Here is a 24,810-nt window from a genome sequence, read left to right as displayed (position 1 = left end):
TTAAAAAAACCGCCCCCAAACCCCAACCCGCCAGGGCCTCTCACCTCCAGCTCCTTCCTGTGGCTTACACACCCGCTCCATCCGGCCTCGGCCCTGCCCGGGCCGCCAGCTGCTCCTCCGGCCCTGGCCTCCCTCCCTCTCAACTCAGGTCTTTCTGGAACTTGCAGGACCTCCTTCCTCGGAAGGCAGTCCTTCCCCTTCACGGAGTGACCATCTTGTTTCATGTTCGGCTCTGTTTAATGCGCAACTGCCTGGTCTTCCCCAACCTCGAGACAGGTGGGAGCTGCTGCGGAATGTGCCCCCAACTCCTGCACGCCCCCTAGGTGTGCCCTTCCTCCCACTGAGCCATCATCACATGGCAGCCCTCCCTGCGGATGGCAAGGCTGGGGCCTCGTTTGGAGAGCCATCTGGGACATCCTGTTCTTACATCCGATGACGAAGGAGCACCCGGGGAGCTCCAGGGGCTCCTCTAGCTGTGAGGGAGGCAACGGTGGCTGAGTCCCCGCCCCGAGGGGGGCTCACAGTCCCGTGGGGAAGGTGGGCAGGGTGTGCGTGTGCAGTAAGGAACCGGGAGGAAGCTAGTGGTGAGGCTGTGCAGAAAAGCCGAGTGAGGAAGAGCAAAAAGTGCTGGAGGCCCGGCGCTGACTAACCCCAGGGGGGTGGGGGACTCCTCTGAGGGAGGACTCCGCCCAGCAGGGGCCCGAGTGAAGCACGTGAGGATGGCAACACACACACCTGCCCAGGGGCTGAACAAGGGAGAAAGGGTGGAATCGGCCCCCCTGAGTGGCGAGGGCTGGCGCCAGGCGCTCAACCGCGCTGGCTGCCGGGCTGTCGGTCTCGTGTCTGCTTCCACGTAGTTGAGGTCACGATGAGCAATTCCACTTCCTTCCCCCAAACTTAACGTTTTTCAGTTGGGCCACTCAAGCTTCTCCTTGGCTCACTTTTCCAAGGGGGGCCCGGGGATAGTCAGGGTAGGGGGGCGCGGTGACACCAGCTGTGGGTGAGCGGGGCGGTGGAGGAGAAATAGCTCGCGTCCCGTGGAGCAGGTTGGCTGGCGGGTCCTCCCCCGCCCTCCTGCCTCCGGCCCACAGGGCCAGCCAAGCCTGGAAGTGGCGTGTACCCTCGGACTCCAGCGTGCGGCCGCCCAGCCACGGAGGCTGGCAGGCAGCTCCTCGTTCCCCTGGGCCAGCACGGCTTCGGCAGCCCCCTGCCCCCCGCGCCCCCCGCCTTGTCCTGTGTGCCGCTGAAGTCCCACCTTCACCGCGCCAAGCATCTGCCGGACCTACGGCATCCTCTGCTCAGCAGGGAGAGCGGGTGGGCGTTGCTGGGCCTGGGCTCCAAGCCCCGCAGGCCCACCTGACTCTCCCTTGTTGCAGCAGCTGCCCGGGCTCCTTCCCCGCCAGTCTCCGTACGGCGTGCTCATTCCCACCACCGTGCCACGGCCGTGTGGGCTGGGTCTGTGTGTTCTGTTCAAAACACTGTCTCCCGGGACCTGGGTTGAGTCCCATCTGCCTCACACAAACCCTGCCCACGGGTGACTGTGTGTCACCCACACTTCCTGTCTGGAATTCTCTCATCCCTCGGCTTGCACACCCACACGCCAATCACGAGCGGAGGCCTGAAGTGGGCTGCTCACCAGTTCCAGGGCAGCTGAGCAGTGCCGCTGGCAGAGGAGGAATGGGAAGGGGCGGCCACGGGTCGGGGGGAGGACATAAAAGGGCCCTCTGAGCGCCTGGGGGACACCATGGAAATCGCTCCCAGCTTCCATCAACACGCCCGCAGGGGCTACACAGAGAAGGGGGGGCCTGTGCCTGCCGATTGCCCAGCACAGGACAGGATTAGGAGGCGCCAGGAGTGGGGCTTCAGACTCCAGGGCGCTTACTTGAGCCACACCAGTGATGCTGGAGGGAAGCGGGCCCTTTTAGAGAGAGCTTAGACCCAAGGACACCTGCGGCGACAGCTTTCTAAACCCTGGCTCTGACTAGGAGCCAGAAGACAGGCATTCCTCGTTTTATCGTGTTTGGCTTTACTGAGCTCCACAGACCCTCCAACAGCAAAAAGGTTGTGACCTGCTCTATCGTGTGGGCCGGAACCAAGGCCGGAACGTCTCTGAGGTCTGCCTGTACGCAACAGTGAGACTGTCCTTGGAGACTGGATGGGCCAGAATCAAGTTTTGAAAGACTGTCTCAGGAGTATCTTTTTGGACTGGATATAGTATTACACCTTTTAAACTTAACTCCATCAGTTTTAAATGTAGTGTTTTATGTGCCCTGAATAGCCAATGGGCTCATTGCCGCCGCTGCCTACTATACTATTTTTGTATCAATGATGTTGGTATACAGAACGGTCCTCTTATTTCCTAACAGTGATGAGGAACCGAAGACATGATAGCAGTTTAGGACCTTGATGCCGGCCAGCCTCGGTGGTGAGCACGTCACTCATTTGCCTCAGTGCTCTGGCTGGAGTGAGGGGCTCCTAACCCCGGGGGACTGCGTGGAGGAAGCCCCCAGCTGAACCAGGTCCTGAGTGTACCCAGCCCCTCCTTGTTCTTGTGTAAAAGAGGGCTCATATCTGGGGAACCTGCACTGACTGTGCGTAAACCCAGCATCTCAGGAGTCAGATGTATTTCCAAAGTGCCCAAATACAATCTTTCATCTTTCCTAGTTGTCCGGGCACCTTGGGAAAGTAAGACGTTCCAACCTGAAGACCACCTACTGCAGTACACAGGCCAATGCGGCATGTCCAGGAATGGCGGCCCCCTTGCGCTCATCACCTTCCTCTTTCCAACAAGCCGCCTAAGCAGCCCTGGCACCGCAGAGATCGCCTGGGAGCACTTGGCAGGAGCCGTCGCCGCTGACCCTCCACGACCACGTTGGAAGACGAGCCTGTTACAAACTCCCAGCCACCCCAGCTGCAGCAGGCCGCTCTGCAGACAGAGCTGGAGGGAGCCTCACGGCCACTCACCCGCCTGGAGCTTTGTCACCAACGCAGCCAAGCTATTCCACGGCTGTCTTCCCTGACGCGCTCCCACCCAGATGACTTTCCAGGAATTACACCCCCATAACTGGAGGGGGGTGCTGGCACCAAGAACCCCGTAACCACACAGACTGCACAAAAGCAGAACTTTCCCCATTAATTCTGAAGCCATTCATCAAACAGAGCACAATACCTCAATGAGGCTGACAGCCACTGCATTACGTTTCTACCTCAATGGCCCTGTTTTGGAATCTCTGCTCAGCTTCGCAGCAGCTGGCCTAGGTGGCCTGTGCGCCCAGTGGCCCCCCGCAGCACAGTGCCATGTGAGTGCCGTCTCATGCGCGGTCCCTGCGGAGGAGGAACTGAAAACTCCCCTGCCTGGGCAGGGCAGCCACCGCTGAGGCCAGACGCTGGGCCCTATTTAGGAACCAGACCAAGAATATCAGCGGAAATTCCTTGCGTTTCGTTTCTTTTTTGTTCGCTCTCTGAACAAATTCTGCAGCCAGTGCTGGGTGTGGGTGACCAGGCCTAGGCTCCCCTAAAAGCAGACAGCCTGCTTTAGCACAGACCATTCTGTCTCCCCGGCCTTAGGCGGAGAGGGGTGCGGAGGGCAGGCGGCGGGCAAGGGGGCAAGAGCCAAGGCAGCTCTGCTCTGTCTCACCAAGTTGCCGAAGTGTGGCCTATGGTTTCCGTCAGAAACACTGTGAACGCCTGCTGCGCCCTCCACCACAAGCCCGGAGGGCGGGCCTTGGAATCTGCATTGTGGGCAAGCTCCCCTGGAGGGGCCCAGTGGGACCCCTGTGCCCCGCCAAGGGGCGGGCTGCGTCAGGAATAAGGACATGCGTCCTGACTCCCTGACCCTACCTGATCGTTTTCAGGCTTCTATTTTAAGGCGAGGGGGGGGGAAGAAAAGATACAGAGTGAAGAAGTCATTGTATGTTTATTATTCACAGTTAATCACTACCTACCAAATTCTATCCGCAGAGGTCAAGGATTAAGTACATGGATCTTTTTATTTAAACACTGTTTTGTTTTTTTTTAAATATATACACACAAAACTTAGTTCAGCAAGGCGGCACGATATACATCAATTCCGAAATAAGACAATCAGACGGTCCAGGTGTAGAAAGCCACATTCCTCTCATTACCAGCGAGGAGAGGAGGAGCCGGCAGGGAGGGAGCCCGGAGAGGCTGAAGACTGTCCGGAAGCGCAGCCGCCCCCTGGGTCTCCCGGCGCTCCGGCCGAGTCCGGCTCTGTGGCCAGAGTCCAGGGAGGCGCCGATGGCTGTTTCAGACCCCAGGCTGGCACCGGCACCCGGTCCCCATTTTGCTGGGGGAAGGGGACCGGGTGGAGAGAGCAAGTTCACAGGCACATCACTCTGAGGACACGAAGCTGACGGCAGACGCGGAGAGCTCTCCGGTGGACTCGGCCTGCCTACATTTCCGATCTTCCCTTCTCGCTATTCCTGCTTCACAGAGACGTTTCCTTTTGGGGGGCTGGGGCGGAGCAGCTATAAACACAGCCCACTGTGAACGGACACAGCTGCCTCTTGAATGCTGCCCTAAGGCTCATGTGGGCAGGTTACTGGGGACACAAAGGTAAAAGGCGTGAAGAGACACCCCTGGTTTTCAGAGTAAGAAAAATGAAGACTCCTTTTCTACCCCAGTGTAGGAATACGGGGTGTCCTGACACAGCGTGCGGCCGCCGGAGTTCCCCGGGCTTTCCCGTGTCGGACACTTGCTGGCTCCGAGGGTTTGCATCAGGGGGTCTCTGGGGATTAAGGGGGGTAGACACCACCTGAGACAGGAAGGCAAGGACGCTGACGTCCCCCTCTCAGCCAGGCCCGGCCCAGCGGGGCAGGGCTGCGGCCTGCCCTCTTGCCCCGGCAGCTGCTCACACCACGCACTGGGTAGCAGCTCTAGACACTGGGCTCCCGCCCCTTTCGACTCCAGGGGTGCAGGGGGGGCTCCTCAACATCAAAGCTGAACCCCAACCACCCCTGGCTGAGGACGGGAGAAGGCCCACCCCTCCCCTTCTACTTGCCTCCTCTTCTCTCCCTTGTTCTCCCCTCCCCACTGAGGGAAAAATATTTACACAGAGTAGGGGACAAATTGGCTGAAAAGCTCTGGACTGTCTTTAACTTATTGCAAAACAAAACAAAAAAAAACACCACTCATAAAGCAACCCTTGAAATAAGGAAAAAGGCACTATGAAAAAACAACATGCTCAGTAATACCATTCAGTAGGGAAAACAATGTGGGAAAGAGACACAGGTTTGCAGTATAACTTTCTCAGGAAGTCAAGAGGGGCAACGCTCCGTCCTTTCACCCCCTGCTCTACTTCCAGCTCTGACCACACACACAGGTGGGGGCTGAGAGCGTGCTCCCTACTCGCCACCCCCCTGCCCCGGCAACCCTGCAGGGCACGGGCTCCCCCGCCCCGCGTGCGTGCGCACACGGAGACCCCAGCAATGGCTGTTCCTTCGGTCACTCCAACTCAATTAGACATTTTGCATAGAGAAAATACCAGCCCACTCGGTTTCTTTTCTTTTATTATTGGCATCAGCTAGGACTATATGTGGCATTAAATGTCATGCACTGATGGACAGAAGAGAAAAAAAGATGAAAAAAAGAACAAAAGAGAAATAGGAGCAGTGGTGAAAATTTGTAATAAAAAATCTTTTTCTTAATTTATAGGTAAGTTTTGGCATTGTTATATCCAACTCCCCTCCCACCCCCCCAAAGTTCCAACCAAAGTGAGAGGGTCACCAGGTGACCCAGCCAGGTGTTCTGAGCTCCCTCACGGGCTGCTGTTAGAGGCAGCACGTGGGTTTAATTCTTTGCATGTGTTTTAAATTTTTCACTTTCTTTAAATACCCTCTTCTCGATTCTTAGACGTTCCGGTTCACGGGGGTGACGTAATTGCGGGGGAACATGCCGGTCTGCCCGTGGCAAGCCCCCTTCCACCAGTTGGGGTCTGAGTTATCCATGACGTGGATAAAGTCTCCCCGACGGAAGCCCAGCTCTCCATCCTCCTGGGGGTCGAAGTCGAAGAGGGCCTGGACGTACGTCGGCTGCTGCAGGGGCAGGGAGAGACACGCATGGCACCCGAGGTGTGGCCGCCCCGGGGGCGGGGGGGCTCCGCTTGTGGGAGGCAACAGGTGGGCGCCAGCTTTCCCACATCTCCTGAAATAAACCTCCACTTCTCCTCCCTCTCCCTTTGTTCTTACATGGTCTGAGTTTACTCTACTGGGGACAGTGTGATCTTTCTCCAGTGGAGACCTCAACTCTGGGGGCCTGCTTGTGCCATTATTACTAAGCAGGAGCAGCAAGTGCTGCTTTAAGAGGAGAGAACTTCAGAAACAGCCATCAGGTTTTACGTAGCATCCCAGGATCTGAAAATGCTTCAGTTCCTATCACTATCACTTATAAAACCCTGAAGGTTTTATAGAGTCAAAAAGCCATGAGCTGGAATGAGTAAGGTGGTGCTTACCAGAGCTTATGAGTAGAATTTCAGGACTAGGGACACAGGAGCGAGTGTGGCCTCTCTCCCTCATAGGGGGGCTTTCCCCTCCCTTGGCTTCCAGGGAAGGAGCCCTGGGGAGCGTGTTAGAGGCCCGCCCTCCTACAGACACAGGCAGGAAACCAGCAAGACACTGTCTTGGAGGCGCAGCCCCTGGGAAAGGCAAGACTACTGGCATTCTATCTCAGATTCAAATCTTTAACCTGAGTTAAAGGTAACATGTTAAATAATGAGCGCAGAAGTGCCAGAAGCAGTCCTTTGAAGAGGCAGCTGCCCGCCCGAGGAGCTGTTTGCACTGCTAAAAATGATCCCGCCTCCCTCTTATGAGGCTTACCTGTGGCACCTGTTCTATGTCCCGGAGAAATATCTGCTGGTTTCTGGAGACGGATGTAGATCTGTGATAATCTACAAGCTCATTCAAAGAATTGAACTTCACCACCCAGAGGAAGTATTTCCCGGCTCCGTCTCGGAGCACCTTGAAGTGCTGCACGTCGTTTCCAAACCTGGGGAGGGGCAGGGAGTACACAGGGGACCAGATCAGGGGGCTGTGTCCCGGCTGGCCCCTGGGGCCACCTGCCTGTAGACAGGCGACATCCCTCGCAGCCCGGGGCCAGGGCTGCAGCGGAGCAGGACTCCAGGCCGGAGGGCTAGGACGCCTGCCGCTCCTAGCGCGCTCCCTGAGGACTGTCCACTACCTATGACGTTCTGAAGACACGTTCTCAAGGTGTCTGTAAATAAACAGGGAAGTCCTAACCCGCGGCATGCCTCACATGGTATCAAATGAAAGAAACAGAGCCTATTTAAGGCAAAGGGTGTGACTTAATTACCTGTTCCAGTTTAAAATAAAGAAAAAAAAAATCGTATGTGATTTTAAAGACTACAAAAGGTGGGAAAGGAAATAAATAAGGTATGAAGAGGAGAGATTGGACATATTTTCAACAGTTCTGTACCTGGGAACAGCTTTAAGTTCCACTCAGGAATTTTAGTCCTACTCATGGGAAAAGAGGTCTCAGAACAAAAGAACATATTGGGACAATAAACAGAGGCCCAGCGCCACCTGCACCCCGCCTCCCTGCCCCGAAAAGGCTCCTCTATCGCCTGGTAAAAGGCAAATGCTCCCTTTACACTGGCCCACAGCAGCAGAAGAGCCAGGCGGGGCGGAACGGCCCCTGTCACAGCGCCTCGAGGCCAGCCCATCAGCTGGGCGCAGGCTCTGCCTGTCCTGCTCACTGCCCAGTCCTCGGTGTCCACACCAGGGCCAGCCTGCAAAAGGCACTCCAGCAAGGCCTGTTCAAGGAACAAACCAGTCTCTCATCCCCCACGTCATAAACGCTAAAGAAACAACACACTTCTTAAAAACAACCCAGCAGGTGGCAGCACTGAGCCTCTAGGAAGCCACTGACAAGGAGATGCCCAGTACTGAGAGCAGTGAATCCTCACTTGATCGTCGTCCACAGGTCCTGCACCTTTAGGCAAACGACTTACAACGAAACCGATTTTATCACAGTTGAATTGACAGAAGCAAGGGTTAAATTCCTACCACGTTTCATCAGTGTTATAATGAAAGGATCTGCTGTGTTGCTATTTCACAAGGAAAAAAAAGACAGATGAGGAGAAAGTGTTATGAGGAAGGACATACTCAAATGACACTCTGGGTCCCCTAGAAGTCCGCTGCCACCGTGCAGTGGCTGGTTTCTGAAAGGACTGCAGTGGTTTCCCCCACAGACTCACATCTTGAAATGAGAGAAACATCTCAGAGACTAGATTCTTGAACCTCCTTTACATCATCTTTGATCAAGATGGTTAATGACATCGATTTCAAGTTTTATTTTAAGACAATAAATACATGAACTCTTCAAACTTTTTACTGGGTAACAGGGAGTGACGTGGGAGCACTGGCGGCTACCAGGCGCCGTGGTCAGTGGGTCCCAGACGAGGCCCTCGCATGGACGCCAACTGCCACGATGGAGTCCACTGATCGCTTCTGACACCTCGCCCCTGTCGTTCGATTTACACGGGCTCAGGGTAACGCACAAGGAAACAGGTGGTGAAATACACGCTAATAAGAAGTGTGCAGACATCTCTGCGTGAGGTGCTCTTCACCAGACCCTCATCTGCATGTGTTTAATCAGCACATCAAAAGCAGGTGGGAATGTGTGTGGGGGGGGTCTCTGCGCCTTTCACTTTCGCTGTGAACCAAAACTGCTCTAAAAAATAAGGTCTACTAAAAAGTCCATTGTTAGAAAAGAAAAATTTATAATTAAACCCAGTCTGATTTGTTCATGTTGGGACTAAAAATTATGCTGGAAGCACAGATATAAAGTATTGCAAGCTCCACCTGAAACCACCTCCCATATCTTCAGTGAGGGAAAAAAAATTCTAAATTTAAATCTACGTTTCAAAAAACCTACACTTTAACCACACATTTTGTCTTGAGATTAAACAAGATATTCAGTTGATTTTTGAAAGCAAAAAAAAAAACACACACACAAAAAAACTTTTACATCATTAAAAAATGGCAAATCCTTCATTTTAAAAAATCATTTTTAAACTGCTCATTCCTTCGTCATATAAAGAATGACCTGATTTTTAGGATTGGGGGGGGGGTGTGTGTGGCTGAGATCACATATTATCAATTAGAAAAGGGCGGAGTCAGAACACATGGAAATGACAGGACAGTTTCGATAGCCTTCGGTCACCAACGGGGCAGATCTGCTTCGAACCCTCTAAGTCCCAACCCATATTCTCCGTGACTCCCAGCGTGGCAACACCGCCTGCCCTGCCAGTCCCTGTCCACCAGCTCCCTTCCACATTTAAATTTAGCAGGAGGGAAAGTGAACCCCCCAAGCCCTGTGGTGATCTTTTATAGGAATGTGAGCGCCTGCGCAGCTGGTGCTGGCAGACGGACGCCGGGTGGCTGGGGAAGGCTTGCAAGGGCGGGCATGGCCGCCAGGCAGCCGTGGAAGAGAGCGGAGCGCAGGGACCCCCCTGGGGAGGGGTGCAGAGCGAGCTGTGGGCACGGACACACGAGGGTTGGGGAAACCGGGCGAGCACAGGCTGTCTGTGCGACTGCCGCTCACTCAGCAACAGCTTCCAGAGGGATCCCAGGCCCACGGCTGCTAGGACAAATTTTTAAGAGGGGCCAGAAGTTAGGATTTTCATGTAATATCTTATTTGTAAAATACTGTTTAGGCTGAACCCCCACCAGACACCTGGTCTATGGCTTCGCCGCTCGCCGCGGGACAGGGCGCAGGCAGCCGAAGCAGGGAATACTCACTTGACGGAGAGGGAGAAATCCCCGGGAGCGCTCTCGCTCTCTCGGATGAGGAAGGCCCCGTCATGCCGCTGTTTGCTAAGCATTTCTTCTGCCTTGGCTCTGGGGATTTTGCCAAAAAACCACCTAGGGAAGGAAGGCAAGCCAGTCAACCTCTGCTTCCCCAGAAAGAAACGGGACACACGGCCTCTGAAATGGGAGTGACAGAACACTCCTTGCTCGGGAAGGGCCTCCTTCTTCACCCTTCAGTCTCAACGTGCCCGGCCAGGCCATTCGGTCAGGTCCTCCTGTGAGAGGTGGGCCATCTCCCTTCAAACGACGGCACCCCACCCCGCTCTCCAGAAAGAGACCCATAAGGCGTGATCGTAGGCCACTTCCTCTAGAGGAAGACTCTTAAAAATGGGACTCCAGGACCAAAACCCACTGGGCCCCCTGCTGACTCATAGCAAGGCACGGGGAAAGCCCAGGCCTATTGATGTGACCCAGAGAAGGGGAGACAGGCTCCGTCTTGCAGCCACCTGATAGAGCGGCAGCTTTGCTAGAGTGGGAAATGGGGGTAGGAAGGCTTCAAGGCTCAGAAGCTGGAGACAGGGCTGCTTCCTGCAACAGCTCAGTGGGAAGAGGTTCCAGCCAAGAGGGCAGCCTCCACAAGCCTCTGAGGCCGGCCCTGCTCTCAACGCTAGCCCCTGCCCCCCCTGCTCCGAGTTCAGCTTTCAGGAGCCAGCAGGAACAGGGTAACTGACCAGGTGCAGGGGCATATGGAGCAAGTTAGGTTCTTCTGCTCCCAATGCTAATTCACCTTGGTCCCAAGAAAAAGAGAGTGAATTCATAGAAAACGGTGGGAGCGACTGGCCTGTGGCTTTACCAGGAGGGAGGGGGACAGCTCTCTGCACAAGCTCCACGTCACAGCTGCCTAAGCATTTCACATGAAAACCATACTAATTAGGATGGATGAACTGAGAAAACAATGTTCTCTTTTCAAAGTTGTCTTTACTGTATTGTTATGATTATTTTAAAAAAGCAACCGTGTTTCTTAGAGCTAATTAAGACCTACATGCTTCATTAAATGCCTAACATGGTAACTAACATTCATTACATCTACAAACTACAAAAACAAAGGTACAGAACAGTCCATTAACCTCACTTATGCATCTCTTACTTGTAAGCAACTGCATCGGCAAGGGGTCTCTAAAAGCACACACTATACTAAAATTCAAACACAGGGATGTGAGCTGCTGGAAGGATACATTCACAGGTTGCCATTAGTTAACTTTTCAACATTCCTATATCTACCTATTTTTGTCCTTCTCATTTTGCTTTTCCAAGGCCAAGCTGCTGAGGAGCTGGCACAATCTATCCTCCTGCTTCTACAAATGACCCCGGGGGTAGGTCCTCCAGTGCCTGGAAGCCAGGCCATGCAGGAAAATCACATATGCAGAGAATGACCTCCAGGTATGAGACCATGGCTAACACCACTGAGGCCATGCAGATCTTTCCTATTTCAATCTCTGGTGCTTTCGAGTTTATGAGGCGCTTGCAGGCACTGGCAGTTGCCTGGGGTGGGGTGAAGTTACTCAATAGCCACGCTCTTTCCTCCTAAACCCCCAAGAGCATCCCAGCAGGCAGGCGTTTTGCTTTTCTTTCCCGCTTTTTAAAATGTAAGAAATTAAAATAACCTAGATGTGCATTCAGTAAAAATAAAAAACAAGACTCTTCCCTCAAACTCCCCTGGGGCAGCAACTGTTGGCAGCTGTACGTGTAGGCTGTAGACCTTCCCTTATGGCGCACAGACAACAGATACGGCTGCAGGGCTTTCTTGTCCCCAGTTTAAAATGAACTCAATTTTATTTTCAATTAAAAAACAAAAACTGTAGTGAAGGAAAGCATACTAACTGGAATTTATACAAAGTAAACACACCCCTGTTACAAGCACCCAGATTGAAAAATTGAAAATTAACTGGAGACTTTATTAAGTAAATATTTCTTTTGTATCTGCTCCCATTATAAGCACGTGTACGTGTGTGTACACACGTACACACACACACACACACACACACACACACACACACACACACACACACACCCCCGCCCCCTCCAACCTCCCCACCCCCCAGCCGCCAAGGATGTCCCACAACATAAGGACCGCGGCACTACGTGAGGAGTAGCTATCACTCTCAGTTACATTTAAATACCATCACCCTACATTTCCATAGAATTTTATACTGTTTGGAAGTTTGATGGTGATATTTATATGTAACTACATGGCTATGGTCAAACTTTTAAAAATCTTTAAAAAGATGGATTTATACCACAAGACAAACAGCAAAGGAGAAAGCTAATGGGAGGAGGCTGTTTATTTTGCAATTTAATTCCTGACTACGTCTCATAGGCTCCCACCCATATGTATTTAATGTGAAAGCACATATTTGGATCCATCCCCAGTATCTACAACTCATCTTGCAACACAAATGCCAACAATCATTTGTAGTCTGTGTTCAATTTGCTAATAACTCAAATGCTGTTATCAGGTCATAACTTCCCTCTTTTTAACAAAAACTAAAGATTTCGGGATGGGCTGGGGAAGAGGAAGGGAGGGCAGGGCAGGGGGAGGCCCGGGACTCTGTGCGCCCCACGGCCACGAAACTGACACTCACTCTGCGCTTCCGGGTGTCCAGCCCCAGAGCCCTCCCGGAACAGAAAACCTGCCTGGGAGACCAAACACCACAAAGGTCCGAGGTGATGTCCTCTTTTAGCAATCCGCTCAGGGCTTGGCGGGGCGGGGGGCGGGGGGGGGGTGGCGGCGGGGGGGAGGTTTCCAGCCAGAGTCTGTGAACAGCACCTGGACTGGATGCTCCCCGACCAACTGGCCAAAGTTCTTCACAGCGGGGAACCCGGCACGAGAGCAGCTCTCCCTCAAAGGCTAACCCGCCAATCACGCAGTAACCACAGCTTTCCACAAAGGGGGCCTTTCCTCTCTTTTCTTAATGGTTGCATTCCAAACGCCTCTGGCACCTGAAACAACTTGAAAGGAAACAAGGACGTAGAGGACAGGCATTTTTATTTAATATAAAAATTACAGTATGATGTTCTGAATTCCCTTTCTGCCTGGAAATATGAAAATGAAAAGTAACTTAAGTTGATTTTGTTATTATTGGATTTAGTGCTGGAGTCAGCAAACCATGGCCCTTGAACTAAATTTGCCCAGTGTTTGTATAGCCCACAATCTGGGACTGTTTTTAAAAATTTCAAAAGAAGAATATGTATCATGAAAGAGACTGCCCGTGGCCCACAAAGCCTACAATATTAATATTTATTACCTGGCCTTTCACAGAAGCTTAGCCAGCCCTTGGCCTATTCTGAGGGTGGACTGAAGGGACAGGGGTGCACACACTATGTGGCTTCCAGGGACCAGGGGAGGGAGGACGCACCGTGACTGCGGAGCCCCTCCTGCTCCTGGGGCCACTCCCCAGCGGCTTCTCCCGCAGGGGTGCGTCCACATGCTGTTCACAAAAAAAGCTCACACAGCCCCCAAAGCAAACACCGACACTAAGTGGCTGTAAGAACCCAAAGCTGCGCTTAGCACACTTTCTGGGAGCACAAACGCAGAAGGCATAAATTCTCCGAGGACTCTAAAAAAATCTTTGGTGGGGGATGGAGGAGGAGGAGAGGCTGAACTCTTAAGTCATGGAGATATAAGACAGTACAGGTTCCAAACAAAAACTGGAAAAAAGAAGTTTGAAGATTAGACCTATTTTCACCTTGTAAATCATTCAATGGAGTTCTACTGAGCCACCAAGAGGTGCCAGGTTCTTGAAATAGAAAGATGTTTCTCTGAGTACTTCAGTTTCTTCATTATAGATATCTTCCCATTACCAAACTGCAGAGCGACCCCACCTTCTCTTTCCAGGCTACGGCTTCCTGGATGTGCTCTCTCAGAGACTTCACGTTAACCACATGGAAATGTTGTGAAACCATAACTTAACTACGGCACCTAACTTCCTAGCACCTAGCACAGTCTCTGCCACCTAGTAACTGTGTACGAGTTTACTGACCAAAGCATGAACCAAAAGACAGCTTTATGGTAAAGCTCCTCATCATTTCTTTCATTGTATAGAAAGCGAAATCTTTTTTAAAAAAATCTTACTTATTTATTTTATTTTGATTTTAAAGGGGAGGGGAAGGAAGGAGAAAGAGATGGAGAGAAACATCAGGCGTCTCGCATGTGTCCCAACAGGGGACCGAATCCACTACCCAGGCACAAGCCCTGCCAGGAATCAAACCAGTGACTTTTCACTTTGCAGGACATCGCCCAACCAACTGAGCCACAGTGGTTGGGTTGCAAAATCATCTTTGAAGAGATTTAGTTCATAAGGTAGCATTTGGCCCCCATTTAATTGTTAGTGATGGTAACCTCCGAAAGTGTTATGTATATGGGGAGAAACTCATATATTGCTCTATAGTTTTCTACACTGTGAGTCTTTTAGAATGAGAACTATATCCATAAAATAATGGCATTGAAATAAAAATACCAAAAGTATTCCTAATTTGTAGGATAAAGATGAATAAACTAGACAATCTTGAAGGCCCCTTCGAGTTCTATGACATTGTAAGTTCTGCGTAAGATAAGGTGTGGTTAATATCCTGCTCATACTTGAGGGAAGAGAAATGACAGGTACACATTAGAACGGTGACAATGAGGGTGAGGGACAAATGTGCTGGTATTCAAGGTGGGTCAAGTCATCTAAAAGTCTTATCATTTGTGGCCCTGGCTGGGCAGCTCGGCTGGTTAGAGTGTTGTCCTGATAAGCCAAGGCTGCAGGTTTGATCCCCAGTCAGACCACATACAAGACTCAGTAAATGAATGCATAAATAAGTGGGGAAAAAAGTCTCTCTCTCCTCCCTCCCTCCCCAATTAAAAAAAAAAAAAAAAAAAAAAGGCCACATCACTTGTTTTAAACCAAGCAGAAGGATTTTGTCGTGTCTCAGTGGCGCTCTGATCCGAACACTGAGCGCCTCAGTCCCCGTGCAGTACGGAGTGTGGACCGACGGCGGTAGGGGGAGGAGCACAGCCAATGAAGGGCGAGGGTGAGGGTGGGAGGGCAGTGGTCCCGACAGGCTTCCAGGGCCCCAGTATGTCCGTTACCAGTGTGAACGGGAGGGGCTCTAAAAACGTAAGAAAAGAAAAAAGGTTCACTGCTTTCAGCAGCTGAGTAGGCGATCATTTTGTTATCTCTGAAATAAGAACACCAAGTGGAGAGGAGGAGCAGTGAGTATCAACCCATTTTATGCCGAGCATCATGCTCTGAGGATACAAAGGCTATTAAGACATGGCCCCACAGGATAATCAAACAGCAACATAAAACCATGGGATACATACCCTTTCCAAAACTCAACAACAAAACAAAACAAAAACTCCAGAATTATGAAACATTAGCCCCAATTGTTTCATACAAAAAAACTATGGACCTGCATTAACTGTTGTTTTATTACCTGAAGATGACTGACAGTTACTATTAATCTAAAACATATACACTATTGCATAATAGTGTATAAACTGTTGTTTTAAATGAAAACAATTGTTTCACTAAAGATCACCAGCAACTACCATTCATCTGAAACATAAGCTATTATTGACTTTATTATATTATCATTATACACTATTATTAATATGCAAAATCAATGTTTTGTTAATTCCCTTGGAAGAACAAATTGAAAGTATGACATGCGTCTCAGTGATCTGTTTTAAAAACATCATTGGAAACAAACAGGCAGGTCTGACTCTTGGGAGACAGTAGAGCCGAACTTACGGATGGGGTTTCATTTCTATGTAATTCTTGGGAATGAAGCCATCTTTCCCATTGAGTTCTGCCTTGTACCAGTTCTGATCACATTCTTCATTCAAAACCTAAAAAGAAATAAGAAAAAAAAATTAATCATGTCCTTTTCACTCCGGAAAGGGTAGCCACTGAAACAATTATATTGCCGTTTAGGTTTGTTTGTAAAAGGTGTTATCTGAAGTATTATCAGGTACATGGATGCAAGAAACATTTCTTTAAACTTCAAACAACCCTCACAGTTAAAATTAAAAACAAAGAGAACTGTCCCTGGAAATGAGAGTTCAGGCTCTTGGGCATCTAACACTGAACTCTCAGTAGAACAGCAGAAGGGGGCTGACAGGGAAAAGTAACAGGTCAGTTTGGGAGAGGAGGTTCTGGAAAACAGCGCACACACCTACACTGTGTTCTCCCGCTGAGTGCAGACCCAGAGACGTGCCCTCATTCCCGAAGGCCACTGGCTAGCGACCCACACGGGCTGTCAGAGGCCACATGAGTGGCCTCTCCAATACTGTTCCCTGCGAGCTACACCGACAGGCGAGGCCATGGCACCACACACTGTGCAGGAGCGATTTTCAACCTTTCCCATCTCATGGTGCACACACACCAAGCACTAAAATTGTGCGGTACACCAAACAATATGTTTTGCTATCTGATAAAAAAAAAGAAAAAGGTAAAATTTTGATTCATTTACATTAGATGGTTGTTGTCATTTTTGAATCTGACAATTTAAGGGAAAAGAGGTCACTGCTCCTGACTAAATAGGTATCGATTAATACTGAAAGCTAACCAGCTAATGGTCCTGAATTAAATGAGTCCGGAAGGGAATTCACTCTGAACAGAGGATATGCCGTGGAGCGCGTTACAAGGCATGTGCCCATCTGTGATGCTGGTCAACCTCTGGCCCTAGGCATGTAAGCCACCGAGTTTAAGTGTGTAAGATAAGGTAGCAAATTCTGAGTGTGAATTTGCAAGCTCTGAAAAAAATCAGTCATTGGTAAATCCCATTAGCTTCAGCGATGAAAGTTTGTTTCCTTTCGTCATTGTTCCCCACTTCCCTAACAAATCATTGTATTTTATTAAATCCTGTAATAATACAAATTAATATACATGTAAAATGCATTCATGCTTTCAAAAATAAAACACTGCACTGTGCTATAGCCAGCTGAGTTGTCCGGCTGCTGGACAGTCATAAAATGCATGTGGAAGACGCTGGTTTGAGAGGGGCTGTTCTTAACAGCGCCCCCTGCCGCGCTGACACTGCATCCCTGAGCAGTGAGGCCGGGCCGTCAGCGCCACAGAAGACGCTGGGGCCCGAGGGGCTGACACCCCACAGACGTCACATCAGCCTCAACAACATGAGAGCAAAGGAGCGATTTTAAATGCTGCTTAAAGCCAGGATTCCGTTATCTACCAAGAAAAAGGGCTTGAAGAAAAATGTGGCCTAGTAATTACTTTATAAAGCATCGTTTAGTAACAACAACAACAACAACAAACTTTAGGCTTACGAACAAGTTTTTCAAATGCTTTTAAAATTCCTGCCAGGGTCAGAAGGTGATTATGGCCCATTTGGCCATCAAAACAGAATAAGGTAATCATCTGGAAAAGGTCACTTTTAATTTAAGGATAACTGCTTCACGCCAGCAGTTCATATAGCAAGTTCTTGTCACCTTTACTAAGACAGAGGCAAACGTGCCCCTAAAAAGTGAAACCTCCTGATAAAGGAAACTCCAGGGCAACTTCCAGACTCAGCATCAGTTTAGAACTATGATTTTCTGCAGCACAAAATTATTACTTGGTGTTTAGAATACCTTTCTCCCTAAGAAGGTAGGGAAATATGGAATTAATGCATTTAGTTGGGGTTGTTTTTTTTTAAAGATTTTACTTATTTTTACAGAGAGGGCAAAGAAGGGAGAAAGGCAGGGAGAGAAACACTGATGTGTGAGATCTGGTTTGTGCCCAGACTGGGACTGAACCCGCAACCCAGGCCTGTGTCCTGACTAGGAATCCCACCGGTGACCTTTCGTTTGATGGAATGAAGTCAACCGAACCATACCAGTCAGGGCTAGTCTATTTTTAATATACTGTGTATGTGAATGGAGAAAATTTTGGTTCTCTGGAACATTCTAGCACGGAGAAAACCAAAGTGTGGCTGTGCATGCCTCTAAGAGTGTCCCTGCTGGCTGCAGGCCACCCTGCGAGCCACAGACCGTCTTTCCACCCACCCGCTCCACTGGGACATCAGCTTTCACGTGCAAGCCTTGGAACTAGGACGGCATAATTTAAAAGATATTTTAAAATTAAGTTTTAGTCACATGTTTAAAACAGCAAAGGACACAAATTAATATAAGTGAGTCTAACGTGGAACAGAGAGAAGAAAGGGACCAGAACTATAAGTGGGTAAGTTTGTACCTACAAAGACTATTTAATTTGCTATGGTTTTAGAGGAAAGCTCACATCCTTCACAAGCAATTTTTAAAAGCTTCATCAGAGTTCGGAGAATGAGGAAGCTGCTCCCGCCACCATTTCCCCGTGACAGAAGCAGAAGGCATCTCTCATCATGCACTCGTTCATTACCTCTTAACAAACTGAGGGCTGAGATCAACACCAAATTTTCATTCAGTTTGCAAATTCCAAGGAATGTTTTTAGCTACCACCCTACAGCCACATGTTCTATTCCAGCCTCCATATTCCCTCAAGTTATGACTTGTAGCCCCACAAAACACTTTGGTCTAACGGAAGCAGATTGATCAAGAGATGAGATTACCAAAGGAGGAAGAGACAAGTTTCGGTGAGGTTTTTTCTTTTTTGCAAAAGAAAAAGGACTTAAAATAATTTGTTAGAGTCCTACTGGAGAAGAAACCTAAATGATGAGGAATGATGTAAGGTTTATACAGGAGAATTAAAACTATTCCAGTCAATGGAAGGGGACCCATGGGGGCTTTCGAGGTGTCTCTGTTACATTTCACGCGTGCTGGGTATCCGAGTGTGTTCAATCTGTGAAAATCTACTGAATTGTGTACCTATATATAAACTTTTCAAGATGTACATCATAGTTCAACTAAAAGTTAGAAATATTTCAGTCAAGAGAACACAGTACTACTATGGTCTAATTCACAGATAAGAAAACCATACCAGGGCCTCATACATCTCGAGTACAAACTTTTCACAGCCTCCAAAATACAGAGGGAAACAAAATAAGAGGGTGAGACCTCAGAGGCCCACACAATGATGGCTCGCCATCACTGTCCTGGGAAAGTGAGACATTCCCAGAAATGAAACCGTCTTCCCCAGGGACGGCTCAGGGCACTGCGCGCGTTCTGCTCTACCCGTCTCCATTCCGTGACCCTGGTCACATTCTGCCCTGCTGCCGCTGCCCCTCACCCGGAGCCTGAGACCTTTCTAAAGGCAATGAACATTCCCATTTACAGTAATACCAATTTGAAACTTTCCCAATAGTTTCTAAAAAAGAAAAATAAAAGTCGGAGGTTAAAGGTTTAGGTCTCAGACCCCTAAAGATGTACCTGATCTGGTGGCAAGAGCACAGAACTAAAGAGGCTGAACACATGGGTTCCATTTTCATCAACAACGAGCTAGGCGACCTTGGGCAAAAGACCCTTCTCTAAATTTCGGTTTCCCCAGCTATACAGTGGAGACAACCCTCGCCTCCCGGGGTAACAGAGGGGATTCTGTGAGGAAGCGCCACGAGCAGCGCGGCCACCAGTGCAGAGCCCCCTTCCAGCTGCCGTGGAGGACACAGCGACTTCCCCACGGCGGCTCTGCCGTGCACATCAGCACTCTGAGGTCTAACGGATGCCTAATCCTGGTGGCTGAGCCTCGCTGCGCCTGCGCTAGGTAAGGTATCGCCAATGAAACGCTGCCCACGGGCAGCCACGCACACACAGCAGCAGAGGACTAGGACCGCTGTGTTCTGAGATCACCTCGCTCCGCGCGGACTTCCAGAAAGACTGCAGGCAGTGTTCAGGAGTTACAATAACCAATTCCCTCCTGTCCTTCTACACCAATACTGGGAGATAGGAACTACGCTAAATTTTCTACACAAATCATAGAAAAAGGTGTCTTTTAGGAAAATGGTATATAAGTATTTTGTTTGTAGACTGCTGTATTTTCAAATATTAAGTTATTTTCTTGCCTGAACATATTTGGTCATCTGTAAATAAACAAACAATAAATCATGGTTTTAAAAAAAGAAAGAAAAGAAGCTGTACAGTTATGGAAGAGCAGTCCATCAGCCCTGCCAACACACACTCTAACAGTCTGCGGGGGAGGGAGGGTCAACATTTCTTCAGGGAAAATTATTCAAAGTTTTATCAATTTGTGAAGCAATTTGTATAAAAGCGTTTGTGAAGACAAAAACGATTTAAGTTCTTACACTTTAAAAAACAGCAACAAACCCCCCCCCAAAATACCACTTATAGCTGCCCCCTTGTGTTATAGAAATTTAAGCCAGTGAATTTTCCCCAGCTCTTCATAAATCAGTCAACCCCACAGGAGCAATACTAAAATACTGCTGTGACTTACAGAGGCTTTTTAAAGACTCAGGCCCCCAAGAAAAATTCTACAGGGACGTGGCTAGAATAGCAGTACTGGGAGAGCCATTTAAAATCAGTTCTCACCCTGGCTGGTATGGCTCAGTGGACTGGGTGCCAGGCTGTGAACTGATGGGTCACTGGTTCAACTCCCATCAGGGCACATGCCTGGGTTGGGAGCCAGGTTCCCAGTAAGGGGCGCACAGTAGGTAATCACACACTGATGTTTCCCTCTCCCCTTCCCTTCCTCTGCCTAAAAATAAAATCTTAATAAATAAAGTAAATTCAGTTCTCTTCAGTTGTCTGTTATCTATTATATTAGAAACTATAAGAGTGCTCTTCAACTTCCTTAGCATGGATTACTGACTTGGCCTCAAACTACACTGATTCATTACTAACATTTTAAATAAGTGCTTTATAATCACCACCTCCATCTGTTATGGTTTTTGTTCAACATGAAAAACATCTTGGCTACGCTGCCTGCTCTACTGTGTGCCAAATCATGAAAAACACCCACATTGTGGGTAAGTTATTCTGAATTGTAATGATGAGACGACCAACTTAAAGGTAGTTTAGTAAGTAAGGTTCCAGGCCCTACCAGAAACCTTAAATTGCTTAGACAAGCGCACGCAGAGAAGCAGTTCTCAAGTCCATGTTGCCAGGCTGGTCTCCATGCTGAGTGAATACAGCCCAAGCCAGGGCACAGCAGGCCAGCGCTGCCTGGCCCAGGTAAGACCCTTGACAGGTAGCTGCCTCTTAAAGACCAGAAAGTTGAGAAAAATTAAAAAGGTATTTATGAAGTTTTAAAACTCCCAATTTTGGCAGGCTTATAAAATTGTGTGTAAATGTCAAAATATGCTGCTTTATTATATGGGTTAAGAAAAATCTATTTATTTAAAAATATTTATGTATTGATCTGAAATCAAGGGGGTATGTCACGTTATGGTGATGACTTCTCTCAGCAAAAAGTATTAGTATCTATGCCATGAAATGCTACACTTAGTTCCCTTTGAAATGGGTATATCCTCCAGATTCACTTCTTTTGGGACTCAGGAGTCCTAAATCCTTGATTTTTTTATACTACTTTCTTTTAAGAAAGGATTCTATTTACCAAATTAATGGAATCCAAAGGGCATTTGGTGGTCAAGTCTACCTTCTGACCAACAGTGACACAATGGTGATAAAGGGGCTAAGTTTTACCCTTTAAACAATTTTAAATAATGAAAAGGAGGGTGGGGGGTGGATAGAAGGGAGGGAAAAATCCCCAAACTCCCACATTTCCCACTGGTAAAATCATGCATCGCTTTATTCTGCTGCCATCTGAACAGCGTTCTCTTTCCTGTTGCCCAAGCTAGATTTCTCTTCCATCTTTAAGAAGCCATTTTCAATGGGGATGCATTTGATGGGGGAACATTAGTGGGTCAAGAGACCAAGGCCCACCCCACCTCTAGGCATCATGGTTTAAGGCTGACCTGGTTTGATCTCAATCTCTTTAGTACCCCAAATCGGTTCAAACAGTACTGCTTTTCTGTTGAAGGTCTTAACTCACATTATTCTTCAGTCAGCATTTCAGTTTTTGTAACTTGGCCGCCACCTACTTATATGTCCTTCTTACCCACCAGACTTCACTAAGTGAAAACCCTTCAGTTCAGTCAAGCCAGTCAAGTGACCAGCCTTTAAGCATGCTGTGCTTCTCGTTTCCCTTCTGGTTGGACTGCAGTCTTGCTTCTCTGTTTGGATCTTTCAAGATTTAGTTCAGAGCTTACAATCAGTTTGGTCACTTTTCTCTGTTTCATTTTCATTAGTATTTAATGGAGGATCATAGTCAACAATAACATATGATTCCTACGGCATCTTGTCTACCACCATTGTATTGGTGTGCTCTGGTCCCCTTCTAAACTAAACTGAAGCACCTGAAAGCTGGATCCACACCTAGTTTTCACGTGTATTCTCCATCACTCTTAGAATCTAGTGTATTTTGAGGAACTGACTTGTATACGGGAGCTTTGTTCTAAGTTATGTATACAGTATCACAGAGCTGGCTGGGTGCAGAAACAATGGAATGAGCACCACATGTTATACATTATCACCAAATTCCTTGGTGAAAAATAATAACCTCTAAAAAAAGACTCTAGAAAGAAGACCGACTGCCATGACTTTGCTCCCCCAAGGAAGGAGAGGCTCAACTAGAGGAAGTGGTAGAATTAGGCAAACAGTCTTCCTGTAACTGAAGCTCTGCTGCCAAGAGACGTTCGGGTAGAGGACCTGGTGGGGGCATGCCAAATCTCCTCCACAAGATTGCCTGCTTCCACTTTCTCCAAGAACAAAAGGCATTAGGGAGGGAACATAAGATGGGTGAACAGGGAAGGAAAATTTCAGGATGAAGTGGGTTAGGGAGAGAGGAGGTGTCGCTCTGTTTCTGTGCCTTCTAGCACGTCTCAGCGTGGGGCCCCTCCAGGAATGTGAGGATGCCTGGTTCGGTCTGCATGGTTGACTTTTGCAGGGTGTTATAATTGTAGAGCTACAATCCCTCCAACAAAACTTTTACAAAGGACAGTACGGAAGACTTGCAACTTTTTATTTTTCCACTGAATGGCAGCTAGGTTGATGTAGAGAGAGAAAAAAGGGATGAGACAGACACACAGGTGCTTGCAAAATGGTTATATCGAGAGTTCAGGACCACTCATGCATTTTCTTTTTAAATGGAAGATTTCCATTATAATGTTCATACGTTCATATATGTAGGAAAATGAACAATTAAGAAGACAATGAAATTCCAGGATATTTCTCTTTTCTGATAAATAAACCAAGTTGGATACTCTTACCGACTTCTCCGGGTTCAATGGTCAATAAGAAAGCTGCTCATGAAATTTTAACAAAACAGGAAGGTAGTTCACACTTATGTGCTATTACTCCACCCAGATAAACCTAGAGGCAGTGAAACCTAAATACACAGGCAATACCCCAAAATAAACTCCTTCTCAAAGGGGTACCAAGAGTTTCCATTCAAAGTAACTGTCTTTTGTGTTCTGTGATTCACGGAAGACATATTACTTTGGTGCAGCTGAATGCGCAACAGAAGAGTGAAGTGCTTTCAGAATACCAGAATTTCAGCTGCAGAGGGTTGGGGGAGGGGAGAGAGACAGAGGGACAGACATCAGGGAGTTTCGAGAGAGAAAATACTGAACATTTGAAAAATTCAGTAATTACATGATGGCCTGCACTAGACAAGTACCATGCAACAAGCCCTGTGCCAGATGAGCTGAGAACATAATGGATTCACCGCCCAAGGAGCTTAGAATCTAGTAAAAGTGCTAGTTGCAACACCCCGTGATGGATACAAGGAGAGGGGAAATTATGGGTGCGATGGCAAGCACTAATTCAACAGAAAATATCTGTGTTCCTAACACCAAAAAGAAAGACCTAATTCCCATTCAGGGGACAGAGGAAAGCTTCCTGGATGAAGTGTGAACTAGGCTGTAGTCTTTGTTTGCATCTTTAGATCTGCTCGGCCCTGTAGGGCTGTGAGTCAAATGAACATGGCGGACCTCCCAACCTGCTGTCAAGCCAGTTCTCTTGGCCACACTGCTGGCCATTAACGTAAAGACTGGTTAAGCTTCCTGAAGTTGACATGTAAAACCTTTACTAATGGTAACAGAGCTTCCTAACTGGAAACAAAATAATCTCAAACTTAGCTAAGTCTTTTTAAAAAAATAATCCTCACTTCAGGATATGTTTTTATTGATCTGAGAGAGAGAGGAAGAAGAGGGAGAGAGAGAGAGAGATCCATGTGGGAGAGGAACACCGATCAGCTGCTTCCCATACGTGTCCCCACCAGAGATCGAATGCGCAAGCTCCAACCAAGCAAGCAAGCAGCCGGGGCAGCTAATTCTTTACTAATATATATTTAGCTACTGTCCTTATTATGTTGTTTACTAACAGAAGGCTTTCAATCTAGGTCAAACTCTATAACCCCTCTCCTCCAGAAACCAAATGAAATAAAAAACAAAGCCTCCAGGCCCAGGGGGTCACCAGTTTTCTGAGGGCGGGCAAACCTGCTCACATTCACGAGATGCGCCCCCCAAGGTCTACTCACACCCCGCTGCCTCGGCATAAAACAACACAGGAGCTGCCAACAAAGGCCCCCCCCCCCCCCCCCCCCCCCCAGTTAATGACCACAGAGTTTACTAAGTTTCACGTAAGGCTTATTGATTCAAAATGTGAACTAAAGGGTCTATTGATTCACAGTTGTCCTGTGACCCAAAAGCCACCCCCAAGAATGTAACTGAAAGAAAAAACAAAGCAACATTCAGTCACTGGGCTAATCACTGTCAGCCGCACTAGGAGCTGAGACTGAAAAACTCAAGTTGGGGTCCCGATACCTAACACGCCACTACTCTGGTCCAGAAGAGCCAGTTCCAACCGCACTTTCCACTTCTGAAGCAGTTAACCTGGCCTCAAATCAGGGCAGTTTGTAATCATGTGACAAAGGGGGACTGGGAATGAAGTGTTAAGTTCTCACTCCATTTCCAGGGTGGAGATGCAGGCAATTAAGCAGGTAGTTACAATGCTGAAGTGCTAACGTGAATTAGCGCTGGGTTAAGTCCAGGGCTAGGGAGCAGAAAACAAGAGGACCCAAATGTAGCTTGGAGG

General features: G+C 48.5%; 1 protein-coding gene across 1 annotated transcript in view; it reads right to left on the bottom strand.

Annotated features, from left to right (window-relative positions):
• Positions 1-5,513: 5,513 nt before the first annotated feature.
• Positions 5,514-24,810, bottom strand: part of GRB2 (growth factor receptor bound protein 2) — a 60,121-nt gene continuing 40,824 nt past the window's right edge. Inside the window, exons 3-6 of the mRNA XM_054593189.1 lie at positions 15,581-15,678; positions 9,777-9,899; positions 6,834-7,002; positions 5,514-6,053 (exon numbers count right to left, since the gene is read on the bottom strand). Coding sequence (XP_054449164.1) covers positions 5,868-6,053; positions 6,834-7,002; positions 9,777-9,899; positions 15,581-15,678 — 576 coding nt within the window. The 3' untranslated portion in view covers positions 5,514-5,867. The remainder of the gene's footprint in view (positions 6,054-6,833; positions 7,003-9,776; positions 9,900-15,580; positions 15,679-24,810) is intronic.

Source organism: Pteronotus mesoamericanus, unplaced genomic scaffold (assembly GCF_021234165.1).
Source record: "Pteronotus mesoamericanus isolate MK-2021 breed Mesoamerican mustached bat unplaced genomic scaffold, CSHL_Meso_final scaffold_408, whole genome shotgun sequence".
Classification (NCBI taxonomy): domain Eukaryota; kingdom Metazoa; phylum Chordata; class Mammalia; order Chiroptera; family Mormoopidae; genus Pteronotus; species Pteronotus mesoamericanus.
This window is presented reverse-complemented; position numbering and strand designations above follow the sequence as displayed.